This window comes from Oncorhynchus kisutch, linkage group LG17 (assembly GCF_002021735.2).
Source record: "Oncorhynchus kisutch isolate 150728-3 linkage group LG17, Okis_V2, whole genome shotgun sequence".
NCBI lineage: Eukaryota > Metazoa > Chordata > Actinopteri > Salmoniformes > Salmonidae > Oncorhynchus > Oncorhynchus kisutch.
Genome location: NC_034190.2, coordinates 46,657,194 through 46,677,726, shown reverse-complemented (window position 1 = coordinate 46,677,726; position 20,533 = coordinate 46,657,194). Strand labels below are relative to the sequence as shown.

General features: G+C 41.9%; 1 protein-coding gene across 1 annotated transcript in view; it reads right to left on the bottom strand.

Annotated features, from left to right (window-relative positions):
- The window catches only part of nup210 (nucleoporin 210), a 57,017-nt gene that overhangs the window by 28,535 nt on the left and 7,949 nt on the right, over nucleotides 1-20,533 (bottom strand). Inside the window, exons 3-18 of the mRNA XM_031793946.1 lie at nucleotides 20,218-20,349; nucleotides 19,231-19,327; nucleotides 18,739-18,889; nucleotides 17,981-18,113; nucleotides 17,644-17,802; nucleotides 14,474-14,542; nucleotides 14,274-14,380; nucleotides 13,818-13,958; nucleotides 13,534-13,671; nucleotides 7,706-7,861; nucleotides 7,263-7,473; nucleotides 5,677-5,822; nucleotides 3,353-3,571; nucleotides 3,015-3,188; nucleotides 1,617-1,809; nucleotides 1,359-1,465 (exon numbers count right to left, since the gene is read on the bottom strand). Coding sequence (XP_031649806.1) covers nucleotides 1,359-1,465; nucleotides 1,617-1,809; nucleotides 3,015-3,188; nucleotides 3,353-3,571; nucleotides 5,677-5,822; nucleotides 7,263-7,473; nucleotides 7,706-7,861; nucleotides 13,534-13,671; nucleotides 13,818-13,958; nucleotides 14,274-14,380; nucleotides 14,474-14,542; nucleotides 17,644-17,802; nucleotides 17,981-18,113; nucleotides 18,739-18,889; nucleotides 19,231-19,327; nucleotides 20,218-20,349 — 2,333 coding nt within the window. The remainder of the gene's footprint in view (nucleotides 1-1,358; nucleotides 1,466-1,616; nucleotides 1,810-3,014; nucleotides 3,189-3,352; nucleotides 3,572-5,676; nucleotides 5,823-7,262; nucleotides 7,474-7,705; nucleotides 7,862-13,533; nucleotides 13,672-13,817; nucleotides 13,959-14,273; nucleotides 14,381-14,473; nucleotides 14,543-17,643; nucleotides 17,803-17,980; nucleotides 18,114-18,738; nucleotides 18,890-19,230; nucleotides 19,328-20,217; nucleotides 20,350-20,533) is intronic.

The following is a 20,533-nucleotide window of genomic DNA, read 5'->3' as shown; positions in this document are numbered from 1 at the left end:
TTGTATAAAACACTGGCCTCCGGATTACATCTTCAAACTAAGGGCAACTCTCACATCCATTACAGAGAGGGAGAAGTGTTCATCCATGTATACGGGTAAGTCTAGCTACATTTTCAGATATTATAAGTTTCTAATTCTATCAAAGTCATTTTCATTGCAAGTTAATGCGTACTGTTAGCTAGCTGGCTCGCTAGCTAATGTTACGTGTACGATCTGTGTAGTAATAGTATTTGTATATCTCTGAAACCATTTGCATTTCTAGTTAAAGCCTAATGTTAGCTAGCTAGCTAACATTGAACCAAGTTGGTTAGCTTTTGCTACCTGCAGAGCCATGCATGGTAGTATTGCCATGTTCAAAATACCTGGGAAACCTGAAAAATACGAGGTCAAATCATCACTTCAGTGATCTTCAGGTCGGAAAGTCGGAGCTCTAGAAAGAGGCTCGAGTTGGAATTTCCAGTTGAGTGACCATTCAAATAAATGTTTCCCCAGTTGGAGCTATTTTTTTCCCGAGTTCCCAGTTGAACGCACTGAAGTCGGAAGTCAGATATTTCCGATTTCCCAGTACTTTTGAACACGGCATTAGATTTCAGATTATAGTTCATTGTTTAGCTAGCTAGATGTCTCAACAAAAGACTCCACTATGCAAGTAACAATTTCCCTGTACCGTTGACACCTTCTGTATATGTAGCACATAAATCTAGATTTTATTTGATATAGTGTGTGTTTACCAGAGACGGTAATGTGAAGAACATGACATGCATCAAAGTCCGATTAGGATATAGGCCAAGGACAAGATCAAATGCATTTTTACTACTACTTTCACACTGTGAATCCTTAAAATAGATGGGTGGGGCTTAGGCTTAAGAGGGTGTGAACATTGCTAAATATGTGTAGACAAATTAGAGCTCTCTGGTATGTGTAGCAAAAACATTCAGGGGCCATTTTCTCAAAAGTGGGGTTACAAGTGTATCAACTTTCCAGGCAGAATTATTTCCCCATTGTTCCTCAACTGCAGTGTATGATATACAGTCTTCTAGCTCAGTCTCTCTACTTTCATCCAATGTCAAATTTTACTACATAGGACCAAATCCAGGTGGTGGGTCACATCTGTACATTTCTTGAAGATCTGACTTTCGGCTCTCATGCCTTGTGTTGCTATAGCAACCTCTAAGCTGATGAAGTGTTTATTTTCTGTGGTCACAGGCCACCACACATTCAGCCAACAGCATCCTGCCTGCCAGTCACAGGAAGTGAAAAACCCACAAATGTTCACAATGGCTCTCAAAATGGTGGCTTGTCTACTTACGTAAGATAAGTGTGATGTTTCTCTGCTAAAGGTTGTGTTTCTGTCTTACCGGACTGAGAACCTTAGCAGCCTTGAGGTGGGGGACCTGGTAACTCAGAGCTGTTACTGTGATAGCAGCAGTCCCAGACTGGTGGTGGACAAGGACCGTCTGACGACCTGACACACAAGAGGACATTTCTGTTGGACAAAACTGTTGAAATTGCCTTCAAAAACAACTGGTATTATACCTGGTTTCACCTGGTATTAGACCAAAGAATACAAATAAAATCAAGCAAGGATACCATCATGAGGAATATCAAAATTATACCATGAAGTTTCTTCTGTTTGTTGCTGTCCTGCAGTAATTCCAGCTTCATAGGCATGGTGGGTTCGATACTGGCCAGGGACACCTTGGTCGACTCCCAGACGATACTCAGAGAGCTGAAGTTGTCAAACTTCCTGCCTTGCTGGTCAAAGGCAGCCAGGTCCAGCACAGGGTTGCGGTAGTTTGAGACGGGCACCTGCAACAAATAATGTTACACAGTTCTTCCAATGCACTATTTCTTTCTAAATTAAACTGACAAGGATGAAGACATTCAATTCAATACAACTTTATTTATCCCCCCCAGGTGCAATTAAGAAAGGCAGAATGGCAAACTTGACATGATCTTATTTCTTTAGTTATCCCCCACAATGAAATCTGTCTCCATCCGTTAGTATGTTCGTTCTCACACACGATCGCTCAAAACAGCACTGGCCCGATTTTGAAGAAACGTTGGTGAATTATGCGTCTTGCCATGGAGATCAGGAATTTACAAAATGACACTGATTGGCCAGATGGTGGCGCTATTACAAGAGATTGAAAAAGCAAACTTTGAGAGTTCACACCCCTCACCCAGTCTCGATTTTAATTTATTTTACCTTTATTTAACTAGGCAAGTCAGTTAAGAACAAATTCTTATTTTCAATGACGGCCTAGGAACAGTGGGTTAACGCAGAACGACAGATGTTTTACCTAGTCAGCTTGGGGATTTGATCTTGCAACTAGTCCATCGCTCTAACCACTAGGCTACCTGCCGCCCATGACCTAAGTCATGAAATTTGGTACATAAGCCTCTCCTTACAAGGAACAAAATTATGCCTCAGGGACCCATATGGTTGCCATGATGGATTTTCCACCATTTAGAATTTTGTGAAAATCCCGCTACTCTTCTGACACCGAATGACCGATCTGCACTACATTTGATGTGTGGCATCTATGGACAAAGGTCAACATTTTCCAGACTAGTACCTAAAACAACATGGCCACTATTGACCAATAAACATTTACGTGGTCTGGAACAAAAATGCATATAAAATCAGTCAAGAATATTTGTATTGTAACCACATTTGGTACACATGTAGCAAACACTGTCAAGACTCAATATATGCAAGAATATTCATATCGACCTCATGTGGTGCTCTAACAGGCACATGTTTAGATCACTTGATCTATTTGACTCAGGGATATGAGTCTGGCTAACCCACACGATATCTCAGCAACCACTGGGCCAATTTTTACTCCACTTGGGTGAATGATGCGTCTTGCCATAGATCACTTAATGCATCATTCGTGAGGGACGACGACATGTTTACTGTTGCCAGCCGCCTTTTTTGTGTAGCCAGCTCCTGTGCCAAGTGTGTTTGAATGTGTGCTGTGTAAACACTGCCCTTTTATTTTTCTCACCAGTTGTTTGTTCTGCTGCAGCAGAGGGCAGGTAAGGTCCAGTTGGGGACTTGTGTACACAGGGACCAAGGTGAGGCGAGAGGGAGTGGCGCACACGAACATCACCACTGCTGGCTCCACCGCAGGATAGGGATTGGTCAAACTAGGCTGGTTTCCCACAGTAAGTGCCAATACCTGGAGAGGTAGTTATAACACGCTTATTACCTGTTCATAACAGATGTATTACCGTTTGTAACAAAGCATTTCATCTACAGTGTATCTTAAAGAGCTAGAACGTTTTTTTAAAGCCTAGGGCCATATTCAGTAGGTGCCAAACAAGAAAAAGCCCATTCCCTCACCTGTTCTCCCAGGGCTCTACAGGTTGCTCTGACCCAGTGTCGGAGGTAGCTGCGGGAGGTGGGCCCGGTCAGAGCCAGGCTAACACTGTTCTCATCCTCAGCCTTTAGGTTCCGGAAGAACTTGGAGGGATCTAGGACCCAGGGCTTGGGTCCGCCCTCAAAAAGCATGTCCTTAGAGGAGCCCAGGGTCACCAAGGCAACAGAGGCAGGGTCCACAGCCTGCACATGACAACATGTAGAGCATGTACAGGTTAGTGAATGGAGAAGTGGCATACTGTATTTTGTAGAGTAAAATTATATTTGATGAACATTTACTGCTTATTTTTTGGTAGATGTTTTTTTAAAGCTCTCAGGTTTGACACTGCTTATCCTAAATGGTTCAACTTCAGGAGGTTTTTCAATGAGTAAATAACACATGAATGAGTTCAAGTCAGACAGCCAAACTAGGTCAAGCAGGAAGATAGACAGACAATGTGGTAATAAGTTGGTAAGGTAAATGCTACAGTAGATATTTGAAGGGAGCATCAACTCCCAGATTCCTTCTCAGAGTAAGAGTAACGACAAATCTGGCTCACTCATTAGAAGCTTATCTTAACCTCCTAAAATAACAATTTCCTGGTAATGTACCAAAGAGCACCGTCTTACCATGCACTTGGGTTAATGGGATGAACATGGAAGAGAGGATGCATGACAAAATTATCCATGCATGGGAATGGAGATGCCTCTCTGCTTTACATAAATTGTCCATTCTATGGGCCGAGTTGACATCAATTCCATTACAGTAAAGTACTTGAGCCAAAGCAGCAACAGAGAAAACAAATCAGTGTATTGAGTGCATGAGGGCATAATTAAAATGCACAAAACACTGACGAAACCCAGGAGGTAATTGAACACTAGCTGATCCTTGCACTTCTGCCCTGATCGCAGAGAAAAAAGTGTGTGTGTTGTGAAAGTGTGTGTGTGTGTCTGGGTGTTGAAAGGCGCCTGCATACTGGTTCGGTTTGCTCCAAGCAGCTAAGCGTACGTCTGTGCCTCGCATAATCCCTTAAAAGACCTTCGCTTGAAAAATGAGATATTACGGTAATATTACTGTTTGTCCCTCTTGAGACGCCATAGCAACAACATACACTTCCTCAAATTAGTCAGAATTCATCTATGATAAATAAACAAAATCTGTAGTGTTTTTGCAGAGGAGGTCGTAGTCGCATAATTTTACATCTAACTAAGATGTTTGGTGCGGTAAGTGAATGACAAACACTTCATTGAAGAATCCCATCCATAGTTCCCACTCCTACTATGAGTAGTACCGTTGACCAATCACCGGCGAAGGGGCTTACATCACTGGGGCCGAGCTCCCTGCCATCCAGGACCTCTATACCAGGCTGTGTCAGAGGAAGACCCTAGAAATTGTCGGACTCAAGCCATAGACTGCTCTCTCTACATGGCAAACGGCACCAATACGCCAAGTTTGGAACTAATAGGACTCTGAACAGCTTCAACCCCCAAGCAATGACTGCTATAGCTACCCGGACTATTTTTTGACAAACTTTTTGACTCATCACATACACTACTGCTACTGTTACCTATCTGTCACTTTATTGCTAGTTATAGGTACATATCTACCTCTACTACCTCATACACTGCATATCACCTCGGTACAGGTACCCCTTGTATATAGCCAAATTATCGTTACTCATTGTGTATCTATTATTACGTATTTTACTTTTCAATTATTTATCTCTTTTCTTTCTCTCTGCACTGTTGGGAAGGGCCTTTATAAGGAAGCATTTATCTTTATTTTTTTACTGCTAGTCCACAACTATTGTTTACGAAGCATGTGATTAATAAAATTGTATTGGAATTTACATCAGCTACTGAACTTAGACTTCCCTTAAGAAAATGTTGGGTGTGCAAACAGCAAAAAAAAAAAACAACCCTGCCTAACACCAAAATGAACAAAAAAACATATTTCGGCAAACTGTTTCGACTGGGAAGCATGCGACAGGCTTTAGCGCAAGTGTGTGCGTGTCCCAATCTTCTGCTAATTAAGAGGCTGGCTTTTATGCTCTAGGCAGAGTTGGCTGGGAGAGTAGTGACTGAAGATCACTGATCAGATTTGAGATCATCACAACAAAGAGCACAGGTAAAGGACAACTCATCAGGGTGTGTAGGTGCAGGGGTTAAAAACAAGCTTTACAAAACAACTTCAATCTCAAGTCTCTTTTTATGCTTTGACCGGGGAAGAGGTTGAAGTAGACCAATATGAAATGAACGTGTGTGAATAGGCCATGCCTTAAGGTACAGGTAGGGGGGCATGGACTCACTCTGAGTGGTGGGTAGGCAGCAATGGTGATCTTGGTGCTGAGGTGGACGTTGCCGTGGGTGTAGCTGACCGTCAGGGTTGTGTATCCTGGGGCAAGAGCCTGGGCCCGTACCCCACTGCAGTGGTCCTGCCCTGGAGCCAGCCTACCTGTATTTGTATTTATTACAGATCCTCATTAGCTGCTGCAGAGGCAGCAGCTACTCTTCCTGGAGTCCAGCAAAATTAAGGCAATTTATACAATTTTAAAACATTACAATTCACAGATTTCACAACAAAGTGTGCCCTCAGGCCCCTACATGACTACATCCATGTGTATGTATAGTGCGTATGTTATCGTGTGTGTGTGTGCGTATGCATGCATGTGTCTGTGCCAATGTTTGTGTTGCTTCACAGTCCCCGCTGTCCCAATGGGTGTCCGAGCTGTGTGCCAGTAGTTTAGACAGACAGCTCGGTGCATTGAATAAAAGTAGTAATGAAGTCAATCTCTCCTCCACTTTCTGCCAGAAGATTGACATGCATAATATTAATGTTAGCTCTCCATGTACATTCAAGGGCCAGACGTGCTGCCCTGTTCTGAGTCAATTGGAATATTCCTTTATTGTAATAAGTCCTTTTTTGTGGCACCTGACCACACGACTGAACAGTAGTCAAGGTGCGACAAAACTAGGGCCTGCAGGACCTGCCTTATTGATAGTTTTGTTAAGGCAGCGCATCGGTTTATTAAAGACAGACTTCTTCCCATTTTAGCTACTACTGCATCAATATGTTTTGACCATGACAGTTATTTATTATTTATTACAAGATTTAGTTGAGGTTTAGTGAGTGTTTTGTTCCTAAAACAATACTTTTAGTTTTAGAAATATTTAGGGATAACTTATTCCTTGCCATCCACTCCGAAACGAACTGCAGCTCTTTGTTGAGTGTTGCAGTCATTTCAGTCGCTATAGTAGCTGACGTGTATACTGTTGAGTCATCCGTATGCATAGAAACTCTGGCTTTACTCAAAGTGAATGTCATTAATAAAAAAATATATAAAAAGCAAGGGGCCTAAACATCTACCCTGGGGAATTCCTGATTCTAACTGAATTATATTTGATAGGCTTCCATTAAAGAACACCCTCGGTGTTCTGTTAGACAAGTAACTCTTTATCCACATTATAGCAAGGGGTGTAAAGCCATAAGGAATACGTTTTTCCAGCAGTAGACCATAATCAATAATGTCAAAAGCTGCACTGAAGTCTAACACCTGTAGGAAGGGAGAGAGACAGACAGAGACATACGGCTGCAATCCTGGCCCTAGAGGACAACAAAGTCTACCTGTTTTCATACACATCTTACTCAACACAGACACACAACAGACAACAATAAGATGCTTCAAATCCAAGGCTAGTAATCAAATGTAAGTGGTAGGTCTTATGCTCCTCTGTGGATCAAGGGAAATTAAAACCGTATTGCCAATCTGAGAAGGACATAAAAGTTGAACACTACAGAGGGTCTTTTTGAAGGCTCTGCCCCCAAGCTAGGTAAAGTATTGTCAGGGTTTTAAACTGTAGGTTTTTATGAGCAGAGTATGGGGGAATGCCTCACCCTCCAGCAGCTGGAACACTCCCTGGGTCTCCTCCTCCACCTGCAGGTCAAAGTGACTGCAGTCACTCAGCATCACCCGCTGCTCCACTCCCCACTTTCCCCCCTCCCCTAGCAAGCCAAAGATCCGGAGGGGCAGCTCCAGCACCAGCCCCACACGGGCCTCCACCGGGCAGGGAGAGAAGTCCATCCCCACCGGCTCTACCACATACACCTGGGGATGGGGGATAGAAGGGCAGTAAGCTGAAGTCCAGACAATGGTAACAGTTCTTGCTAAATTTGTTTAACTTGTTTAATTATTTTAATTGACGTAACATTCTTCCAAACATTATAGATATACTAACCAGTACAGTTTTAATATCAGTTCAAAAAGACAATATGTAATGAGGTTATTCTGTAAAATGAAGAGTGGGGGGCTATCTATATATACACACACACAGTCTCACCTTCATTGCGCCATAGTGCATTGGGTTGCGTACATCATGGGCGTACACCACACTGACGCCGATGTCACTGACGGTCGTCATCACTCCTTTGACTGTCACTGTGGCAACGGCTAGGTTAGAGGAGGACCAGCTGAAATTCCCACTGCCTCCTGCTGCCTGGGACACAATGCAACATGGGTAAATAAACCAACATCAAGAGACACTTCAACTTTTGTCATTTTGAGCCTTGTACAAATTAGAAGGTAGTAATAAGAAGTAATGAAAGAGGATTCAGAAAAGAAATGTCTAAATATTAGCGCTGTCCCCACCCCCAAAGAAATATAGGTCAACCAAATACAAATCATTCAAATCCAGACTGAAAATATTTACACAAGAAGCAACCTAATATCACACAGTCAACTCGTCATTTAGTAAGTTCACCATTCTGCCATTCTGACTGTAGAAATCGCAGTCTTCAACACAATGCTCTTTATGTCATCATAAAGCGCACGGTTTGATGAAATAATTAAGACACAAATTACTAGAGGGAGTCTGACCGTAATTGATTTGACTGTGCTCAGACTTGCGGCACAGTTTATCATCCATGTTGCTGAAACTGCAACATACAGTGCATTCAGAAAGTGTATATTTACACTCCTTCCCTTTTATAACATCAGACTTATTCTAAAGGATTAAAGAAAATAAATGCCCTCAATCTACACACAATACCCCATAATGACAAAGAGAAAACAGGATTTTAGAAATGTTTATTAGTTGGGGATTTATCAAATTGGCCTGCTATGCTGCTCAGTGTGGCTTTGTATCATATTGTTCTTAGGAGGTCGTGCTAGAAATTGAAGGGAAGAGTTGATTTTTTTAATAGGATCATACTCAGATTCACATAGCTTTGTGTCTCCTATGATCATTCTATTATGGTTGCATTGCAAATTAATTCATGTAGAGAGTCACACAGCAGTTTGGTGTTCCCAGTATTTTTTCAACAAACTGAGCCATCAAGACCACATTTCAGAGCTACACAAGCAACATAAGTAATCTGTTGATGCATAATGGACACTCCTCGCACTCTTTGTGGCCTCTTTCTCCACTACATCTATACAGTACATACTTAGCCAGTTTTACTAGTTGACAAGTAGCATATAGTGCATTCGGAAAGTATTCAGACCCTTTCTCCACATTTTGTTACGTTACTGGCTTATTCTAAAATCTACATACAATAATACCCCATAATGACAATGCGAAAATAGGTTTTTACAAAAATAAAGAAAATATTCAGAAAATAGCATGCTGCTTCCAATGATCATCCTTGAAATGTTTATACAACTTGATTGAAGTCCACCTGTGGTAAATTCAATTGATTGGACATGATTTGGAAAGGCACACACCTGTCTATTTTGGTCCCAAAGTTGACAGTGCATGTCAGGGGGAAAACCAAGCCATAAGGTCGAAGGAATTGTCCGTAGAGCTCCAATATAGGATTGTGCTGAGGCACAGATCTGGGGAAAGGTACCAAAACATTTATGCAGCATTGAAGATCCAAGAACACAGTGGCCTCCATCATTCTTAAATGGAAGTAGTTTGGAATCACCAATACTCTTTCTAGATCTAGCCGCCAGGCCAAACTGAGCAATCGGGGGAGAAGGACCTTGGTCGGGAAGGTGACCAAGAACCCGATGGTCACTCTGACAGAGTTCCAGAGTTCCTCTGTCAAGATGGGAGAACCTTCCAGAAGGACAACCATCTCTGCAGAGCACTCCACCAATCAGGCCTGTATGGTAGTGTGTGCAGACAGTAGACACTCCTCAGTAAAAGTTTGCCAAACAGCACCTAAAGATTCTCTGGGCTGATGAAATCAAGATTGAACTCTTTGGCCTGAATGCCAAGCGTCATGTCTGAAGGTTAACCTGCCACCATCCCTACGATGAAACGGGGTAGTGGCAGCATCATGCTGTGGGGTTGTTTTTCAGCGGCAAGGAATGGGAGACTAATCAGGATTGAGGGAAAGATGAACGGAGCAAAGTAGAGATCCTAGATGAAAACCTGCTACAGAGCGCTCAGGGCTTCAGACTGGGGAAAAGGTTCACCTTCCAAAAGGACAACGACCCTAAACACACAGCCAATACAATGCAGGACTTGCTTCGGGACAAGTCTCCGAATGATCTAGTGGCCCAGACTTGAACATCTCTGGAGAAACTTGAAAATAGCTGTGCAGCGACACTCCCCATCTAACCTGACAGAGCTTGAGAGGATGGGAGAAACTCCCTAAATACAGGTGTGCCAAGTTTGTAGCGTCATACCCAAGAGGACTCGAGACTGTAATTGCTGCCAAAGGTCCTTCAACAAAGTACTGAGTAAAGGGTCTGAATACTTATGTAAATGTGACATTTCCATTTTTTTTATCTCTAAGTTTTTGCTTTGTCATTATGGGGTATTGTGTGTAGATGAGGGGGAAAAAACAATACATTTTAGAATAAGGCTGTAACGTAAAAAAAAATCTGGAGAAAGTCAAAGGCTCTGAATACTTTCCCGAAAGCACTGCAATTACAGCCATTTCTGACTGAAAAGTTCTGTTACTGAAATCCCTCATTCATTTTGGAAAAACATTCCCTATTCCCTCAACCCTTTATGTGACGCATGTATGCATCACATGCAATGCACGTGACCAATAGTAGAACTTCACTGGTTGCTCGAGGTAAAGGAGAAGTCGGATGTTTGGAAAACATTTGACTAGTTGTGGATAAAACTGGAGATCAAGAAAAAGAAGGTAAGGAACACGCGCTGCATACATATTGTGTGTGCTGTCAGATTACAATATGATTTCTCTGACCGCACTTGAAGAAACTTTCAAAGTTCTTGAAATGTTCCAGATTGACTGACCTTCATGTCTTAAAGTAATGGAGTGTCATTTCTCTTTGCTTATTTGAGCTCTTCTTGCCATAATATGGACTTGGTCTTTTACTAAATGGGGCCATCTCCTGTATACCATCCCCTACCTTCTCATAAGACAACCGATTGGCTCAAATGCAAGAAGGAAAGAAATTCCATAAATTAAATTTAAGGCACACCTGTTAACGGGATTGCAGCCATAACAAGTTAACGGGATAATTGTCATCAACAACCGCTGAATTGCATAGCGCCATATTCATGAAATCACAAGTGCAACACAGGAAAACACAGTTTAGCCTTTTGTTAATCCACCTGTCGTGTCAGATTTTGAAATTATGCTTTACAGCGAAAGCAATCCAAGCGTGTGTAAATTTATCGATCGCATGACAAAACATTAAGTACACTTAGCATCAAGTAGCTTGGTCACGAAAATCAGAAAAGCAATCAAATTAATCGTTTACCTTTAATGATCTTCACTCACGAGACTCCCAGTTACAAAACAAATGTTCCTTTTGTTCGATAAAGATTATTTTTATATCCAAAATACCTCTGTTTGTTTGGTGTGTTATGTTCAGAAATCCACAGGAAAGAGCAGTCACGACAACGCAGACAAATTCCAAATAGTTTCCGTAATGTCCACAGAAACATGTCAAAAATGTTTTTATAATCAATCCTCAGGTTGTTTTTAAAATATATAATCGATAATACACTGCTCAAAAAAATAAAGGGAACACTAAAATAACACATCCTAGATCTGAATGAATGAAATATTCTTATTAAATACTTTTTTCTTTACATAGTTGAATGTGCTGACAACAAAATCACACAAAAATTATCAATGGAAATCAAATTTATCAACCCATGGAGGTCTGGATTTGGAGTCACACTCAAAATTAAAGTGGAAAACCACACTATAGGCTGATCCAACTTTGATGTAATGTCCTTAAAACAAGTCAAAATGAGGCTCAGTGGTGTGTGTGGCCTCCACGTGCCTGTATGACCTCCCTACAATGCCTGGGCATGCTCCTGATGAGGTGGCGGATGGTCTCCTGAGTGATCTCCTCCCAGACCTGGACTAAAGCATCCGCCAACTCCAGGACAGTCTGTGGTGCAACGTGGATGGAGCGAGACATTATGTCCCAGATGTGCTCAATTGGATTCAGGTCTGGGGAACAGGCGGGCCAGTCCATAGCATCAATGCCTTCCTCTTGCAGGAACTGCTGACACACTCCAGCCACATGAGGTCTAGCATTAGGAGGAACCCAGGGCCAACCGCACCAGCATATGGTCTCACTATGGGTCTGAGGATCGTATCTCGGTACCTAATGGCAGTCAGGCTACCTCTGGCGAGCACATGAAGGGCTGTGCGGCCCCCCAAAGAAATGCCACCCCACACCATGACTGACCGACCGCCAAACCGGTCATGCTGGAGGATGTTGCAGGCAGCAGAACGTTCTCCACGGCGTCTCCAGACTGTCACATGAAAGCAGGTTCACACTGAGCACATCTGTGAAGAGCACAGGGCGCCAGTGGCGAATTTGCCAATCTTGGTGTTCTCTGGCAAATGCCAAACGTCCTGCACGGTGTTGGGCTGTAAGCACAACCCCCAGCTGTGGACGTCAGGCCCTCATACCAGCCTCATGGAGTCTGTTTCTGACCGTTTGAGCAGACACATGCACATTTGTGGCCTGCCGGAGGTCATTTTGCAGGGCTCTGGCAGTGCTCCTCCTGTTCTTCCTTGCACAAAAGTGGAGTTAGCGGTCCTGCTGCTGGGTTGTTGCCCTCCTACGGCCTCCTCCACGTCTCCTGATGTACTGGCCTGTCTTCTGGTAGCGCCTCCATGCTCTGGACACTACGCTGACAGACACAGCAAACCTTCTTGCCACATCTCGCATTGATGTGCCATCCTGGATGAGCTGCACTACCTGAGCCACCTGTGTGGGTTGTAGACTCTGTCTCATGCTACCACTAGAGTGAAAGCACCGCCAGCATTCAAAAGTGACTAAAACATTAGCCAGGAAACATAGGAACTGAGAAGTGGTCTGTAGTCCCCACCTGCAGAACAACTCTTTTATTGGGGGATGTCTTGCTAAATGCCTATAATTTCCACCTGTTGTCTATTCCATTTGCACAACAGCATGTGAAATGTATTGTCAATCAGTGTTGCTTCCTAAGTGGACAGTTTGATTTCACAGAAGTGTGATTGACTTGGAGTTACATTGTGTTGTTTAAGTGTTCCCTTTATTTTTTTGAGCAGTGTATATCAACCGCAAATGTCTATCAGTAGGAGAGGGAAAAGCAATGGCTGTCCAAACTCTGTTGCGCGAGCAAAACTCATGCGACCACTTGACGCGATGTCGTCTTTCTGGCTCGTTTTTCACTTGACGCGATGTTATCGTTCTGGCAAATTTTTCAAAATAAAAGCCTGAAACTGTGTCTGAAGACTGTTGACACCTTGAGGAAGCGATAGGAAAAGGAATCTGGTTCATATCCCTTTAAATCCAGCAAAGGGAGGCTATGGCATATGCAGTTCTCAAAATAGAAGCTACTTCCTGTTTTGATTTTCCTCAGGGTTTCGCCTGCAATATCAGTTCTGTTATACTCACAGATATTATTTTGACCGTTTTGGAAACTTTAGAGTGTTTTCTATCCAATACTAATAATAAAATGCTGCGAATCAGACAGGTACACCATTCAATTATTATAATTTTTTGCTACTGCTTGACTAAAGAAATCTCTGTTGACCAACAGCCTATCGACCAAACAATAGACCAGTCGACTACATGGGGGTCAACCCTACTAAATATATTCATAAACACACAACTTGATGCAATTCTATTGGCTGACTTGAGAGATTCTTCAGCAACATGGGTTCCAAAAGAAGGGTATCAGTGAACACATACTGAATGATTCTAGACTGGCTTGTATTAAAAATGGACAACTACCTGTATTGTGTACTGGTAGGCTCCAACCTTCGGCTGCCATGGAAACGTGAGGATACTGGGACTGAGGACTATGGGATTGTACATTTCTACATCCTGTTCATTATGGACTGTGTTGGCCAGCTCATGGACTCTTCCATTCTAGAACAGAAAAACAACAACCTTGTTAACTTAAGACATAACCAAGCTATTTCTAACTAATTATAATGATCTCCCACAGTTGGATATAAGATAACACACTCAAAATATCTGCGAAGAAACTAATTCAAGGTTATGCCAAAACTCACTTGATCCACCACAGATTTGAGCACAGCTTCAATTAGTGTTAGCCCGTTTTTCAAAGCCTTGACACGGTGGTAGGACCCATTCAGGGAGGACTCCAGAATCTCAAAGTACTCCTCTGGGAAGGCAGCTTCGATCCGAATGTTCTGCAGACAGAAACAATCAAGAGAGTAGCACTTAAAAATACAGAAGGAAATAAGACAGAGAAGAACTGTTTTAAAGTGTGGAAAAAAACAACCATCAAATAGGACAAATGATGTAGGCCAAAAATGTCCTAAATCTTCCTTTCCAGTATTTTTATGTCTACCAGCTGTATTTCAGTCTGCAGTTGATTAAACATCAACATCAATAAATTAGGTTTTCCATTTTATGAGTGAGAAGAGTGACAGTGTTACAGATTTAACAAACAGATCAATCAATAACGGTATAGAATTAAGACAACTTAGGCAGAGCTTACTTACATCAGATAGGTAAATCCTATTGCTTGACTTGTCAAACACTTCAATGAGGATATTATACACTCGTCCTGTTTCCAGGACCCAGCTCTCTCCAGGATTAATCTTAAATCCTTGGGGAAAAAGACAATACGAGTTCAAATTTGAACTGGAATGTTTTACTTAAAAATTAAATAATACACAAGGATGAAAGCATGCAAACATACCCAAGTATCCTGGTTCCACCACATACAGAGTCCCGTTGGGCAGGCGAGACACCCCTTGCATGCGAAGGCCTGAGCAATTGTTATTAAGGACAATAACGTTAGGTACACAAAGAGTGGCATTCTGGGACCGTTTTTTGTTATACTGACAACACGGTTCATGTCTCGTGTTTGTCATGTGCACAATACAACTTGCTGGGGTAGGGTCTTAACTTGTTATGGCTGCAATCCCACTAACGGGATAAGTGTCATCAACAACCGCTGAATAGCATAGCGCTACATTCAATAAATATTACTACAAATATTTATATTCATGAAATCACAAGTGCAATACAGGAAAACACAGTTTAGCCTTTTGTTAATCCACCTGTCGTGTCAAATTTTGAAATTATGCTTTACAGCGAAAGCAATCCAAGCGTTTGTGTAAGTTTATCGATCGCATGACAAAACATTAAGTACACTTAGCATCAGGCAGCTCGGTCACAAAAATCAGAAAAGCAATCAATTTAATCGTTTACCTTTAATGATCTTCACTCACGAGACTCGCAGTTACACAACAAATGTTCCTTTTGTTCCATAAAGATTATTTTTATATCCACAATACCTCCGTTTGTCGCGTTATGTTCAGAAATCCAGAGGAAAGAGCGGTCACGACAACGCAGACAAAAATTCCACAGAAACATGTCAAACATTTTTTATAATCAATCCTCAGGTTGTTTTTAAAATATATAATCAATAATATATCAACCGCAAATGTCTTTCACAGTAGGAGGGAAAAGCAATATCTATCCAAACTCTGTTGCGCTAGCAAAACTCATGTGACCACTTGACGCGATGTTATCGTTCTGGCTCATTTTTCAAAATAAAAGCCTGAAACTGTGTCTGAAGACTGTTGACACCTTGAGGAAGCGATAGGAAAAGGAATCTGGTTCATATCCCTTTAAATCCAGCAAAGGGAGGCTATGGCATATGGAGTTCTCAAAATAGAAGCCACTTCCTGTTTAGATTTTCCTCAGGGTTTCGCCTGCAATATCAGTTCTGTTATACTCACAGACAATATTTTGACAGTTTTGGAAACTTTAGAGTGTTTTCTATCCAATACTAATAATAATATGCATATATTAGCAACTGAGACTGAGGAGCTGGCCGTTTACAATGGGCACCTTTTCATCCAAGCTACTCAATACTGCCCCTGCAGCCATATGAAGTTAAGTAGAGCTTTAGCTCGTCAGTCTGTCAAGTCCTGTTATATTACTGCCCGTCTCTGCTCCACTAGGCACACTCACCTCCTCTATATATACAGATAAAGCACTGCAATCCACTGAGGAGGATATATTTAGGCCCAAGGGGGTGTGGTATATGGGCTGTTCATGGGCAAGACGCGATGCAGAGTGCCTGGATACAGCCCTTAGCTGTGGTATATTAGCCATATACCACAAACCCATGAGGTGCCTTATTGCTATTATAAACTGGTTACCAAAGTAATTAGAACAGTAAAAATACATGTTTAATCATACCTGTGGTATACGGTCTGATATACCACAGCTGTCAGCCAATCAGTATTCAGGGCTCAAACCATACAGATTATAAGATAGAATGGAACACTAAACTTCACCATTACTCCCTTCCTACACAGTGCACCATTCATGTTACACACCATTGCATGTCATTACAATAACCATTACGCAACCCTGTTGATGTGACAAGTGTTGTGACATGAGTAGGGCTGTTACGGTGACCGTATTAACGACACACCGGCAGTCACAAATCATGACCGCAGTCAAATTCCACATGACCGTTGAGTCACAGTAACTAGGCTTCTCCAAAACTGTGCTCTGATGCCACTGATGGTCATTAGTAGCCTAACTTGCTAATGGTCAGTACTCTGCCTTTTATTGTCCCTCTAATCACTCTGACATCAATGCAAATGCTAGTGTATATGACAGGTGCATGCATGATAATGGAACATTCTAAATCTAAACTAATATCACACATATTATTTGGTCAATTTAAAGACAAGATTACATTTGAGAATTGTCTGATGGATGACAATATCACTTGCGAACGATGGCCAGTGTGTGCAGTCTAAGATACTTTTGTCACTTTTTCCAAATCAGTCCCATGCACCATGTAGCCGAGCCCATAGGCCTACATGTTTTGAAAAGGTTTGTAATCACAATGCCTATAGGCCCAAGACCCCTGGAACATGGTTTGAGAGTCCATAGCCTACAAAGCCTAGTGAAACGTGCTCTTATAAGCCCGTCATTGCGCAATCATGTATGAAAACAGAGTTTTGACTGGCCACTATTTAAAACAGGATCCCAGCTTTCTCATGCGGCTATATTTATTGCTCAATTCTTCAAATTAAGCACATTCATCCGCTTTACAACCAGTGTAGCGTACCTGGAATATAAAAAAATGAAGTGCTCATCTTTCATGGAACTTTTTTCAAATCAGCATCAGTCGCATCATGCAGCCTTCGAATGTATTAGAAATCAAAACATATAGCCTAACATTTCTATCTCAACTAAAGTTGCATAAATAACTAAATTAAGCATACAGGAGTACCGGTTTCTTTGTTTAACAGCTCAACACAGAATAGCCGCATGTGCACACTCCCTCAGAAATCATTAGGGGAAAATATCCTTTCTATTTTATTCAGCTATGTTCAATTGTATTGTTCCTACTATAAAATAAAATAACACCAATGGAATTAAGCAAATATTGTCTGCTAAATTAACTAGTGTAGCCCACAGCCATATGACAGCCAGATCAGGACTTAACATAAGGATGACTCAGAATATGCAATTCTGTTCTTCTGAAATAGGCTGCATTTTCTTCATATCATGTTTCTTTAGACCTGCCTAAAATAAATAATGGATTTATTGTGATGGTGTAGTCTATATTAAATGGATTTATTAGATTATGTTCCAAAGGTTCACATCAATGGCTTGTAGGCTATGTGTGGAAGCCGGAGACGCTAAACATGTTTATGTTAATGGCCGATTATCATGAGACAGGCAGTTATTTGTATGACAATCACCGGCTGACAAAATGTCATGACTGCCACAGGCCTAAATGTTGCTGCATATGTCCCAAATAATGTCATAGCACAGTAGAGGAGTCCAAAACTAATCAAGATCATGTAAAGTGTGATATGTCTTAAAGGATACTCTTATGGTCCAGTACCACGTTGATATGTCCCAGATGCAGGCCATTGACCGTGGAGGTGCTCTGGTCCAGACTAGCCACAGCCAGCTCTTGGTTTCCATCAGGCCCAGCCACACTGTTCTGGAGGTGCAGCTCATACTGGTCACAGGGCATGGATAACTCTGGAACACAACAGAACTAACCTGGGTTAGTTCTTTATCATAATATCGCCATTATTTACTTCATAAATGTGTAACATGCCACCCTGAGCTGTGATATGAATACCATCTAACCATTCTTGGCACACGTAATTCAATACGGAATTTATTGTTCATTTACTTGATTCAAATTCAGACCTACCTGTGATCTTTCCCTGTCTAATCTTCTGGACCTTGTATTGGATGGATGTGCCCACCAGCAGGTAGACATCATGTGCAGGGCTCAGTAGGATGTTCTCCAGAATCAGCAGTTTCACCTCTGCTGCACCCACATCCTGTGTGAAGGGTAGATACCGTAGTTACGGCACAGCAAACTACACATGCCGTTTGACATGCCGAGAAACCAGACCAAATCGGTTACAGTATGATTCACACGCTAGCAATAGCTCCCAACACTCCAAAGCATGTCATTAATCTAATTGTGTCAACTTTGTAATCATATTTCATATCATCACATAAAAAACGACTTTACATTTTTGGTATATAATTGACTGTTGTAAATACACCCTTCAGTGGTACTGTAATCGCTCTGTGTAATCGAATATTACACCTACCCTATGACTGTGGAGTCTCATTTCAGACGGGTTAGACAGGCTCTACTAGCTGTGACATCACAGATAAGACTGGAGAGGAGACATCACTTTTACGCAAGTCAGATTGTTATTTATAGCCGTTAGTGCCCCCGGAGGGCTGCTGCCTGCCACGAGCCGAGACGATAGTAGGAAACTACTTCAACTAAGCTCAAGTTTTTATACCCCTCTGATGTTCCCTTCCCTCGCTTCTACAAAAAAAAAATACTTCTGATTTGAGGTCCTTGAGCCAGTATTTAATTATTAACTATACAGTATGATACAGTCTACTTCAAAAAAACAAGGTAAGAAATTCAGGACATTTTTAAACCTTATAGAGAGATTCTTGGATTTTGGCCTTGAGCTTAGCGTGGCCCGTTTTCAGTCCTGACACCAAGATGATATCTCCCTGTTTCCCCACTCTCTCCATCTCAGAGATGTAGCCAGGGGGGGTGTACGTAGACTCAGAGAATTTAAGAACCCTTGAGGGAGGGAAAGGGATTGGAAAACACATTACATGCCTATTATCGACAGTGACAAATGGACATCTTACAATTAAACTCTACATACAGAGGATAATATATTAGACTTGTGATAAGATTACTTCAGTATAGGATAGGCCTCAGGTTTTGAGGTCAATTCTGGCACAAGGCAAATTATAAAATGTTTTATTTAAATAACTTGATAAGCCACAGGTAAGATTGAATTTGCATTGAATTGCCATCCTTAAACCAGTTGTTATAATGATGTTGTTGACCATCTACTTTACATTCACGCTCACAGACAGGTTGTTTTCTCCATGATTGAGTGCATGGAAACGCACCTTAATGAGTTGTAGGAGTCAAGGAATCCATCCATGTCTGCATCTTTCACAATGGTCCAGTCAAACACCAGGCTTGCTAGAGTGCTGAAGGTGTTTCCTGCACAATCGACAATTTGGGGTTGAGAGACGCGGCCAAGTACATGCACCCATTGCTTGGGATTAGATTTAACGTACATTGTGCAATTTAAGTTTCAACTTTCAAATATATTTTACACTGCTACAGGCAAAACATTGTCCTGTGAATTTGTGTTGAAAGGACTTAAATCCCCGTGGACAAGACGGCAAATACAGCACACCACTTTGACTAGTCCCTAAAGGTTGCAGTCCTATAAGCCCAAACACCAATAATCCTCTTTCAACACGGTATTTCAGCTATTCCATTTGATAGATCTGAGAGTAGTACACATAAAGGCTAAAACAAACAACAAAATGCAGCGCGCCTTAGGGGCCGTCATCAAACGGAATCAGGTTGTGGCTCCAGCTCATTTAACAGAGTTTGTCTGTGCCTGGCCCAAATGGAACCAGTGAGACAGAACAAAGAGACATTTAACCACTGCCTGAGGACAGGGAAGGCCTGCCATGGGGGATCACAATCATCACTACTGGAAAAGTCATTATACTGGCTAGTCCACACAACAATACTGTGGATCTCTCGATGCATTAAACTGAAGCGGATAGCACTTTTAAGTTGTTCTTATATCTGTAGTAAAGCTCTAATTACTCTACTAAGAACATTGCATTAACATGTTGCAGAGCAATTACATTGTAAAAAGTTTACACAAGTGGAATATCAGGACTTTGTTGCAACAATGGTGATACAATGTTACTAGAGTAAGTACACCGTTAATACAGAGGTAGGTATAGAGCAACTTAATGTCAAGTGTTGTGATGACAGCATACCGTGACGAAAATCTCTCTGAGCAAAAGAGAACCAATGCTACAAGCTGTCCAATAACGCATAACAGTGTATCCTTGAACACTCCTCACCCTCAGAGTCCAGTGCGTGGATCTTCAGTTCCAGTGGTGAGTCCTCCAGGTGCAGCTCTCTGGTGGTGGACACTATCTGGATCTCACTGATGATGTCCACGATGGCATCACAGCGCAGTACCTGTCCCGTTACTGAGTACAGGAGAAGGGGACAGCCACACACACAGGTAATGCAGCCAGTTATCATCAAACGCACCAAACCTTAGCAATGAGTGATACGGTACGAGGTGTATTCAACTCAAGAAAGGAAACATCTCAGAGGTCCTGCTGTGAGTAGCGATGGGCTACATTCAGTATTACTGCACCGTTCTGTACA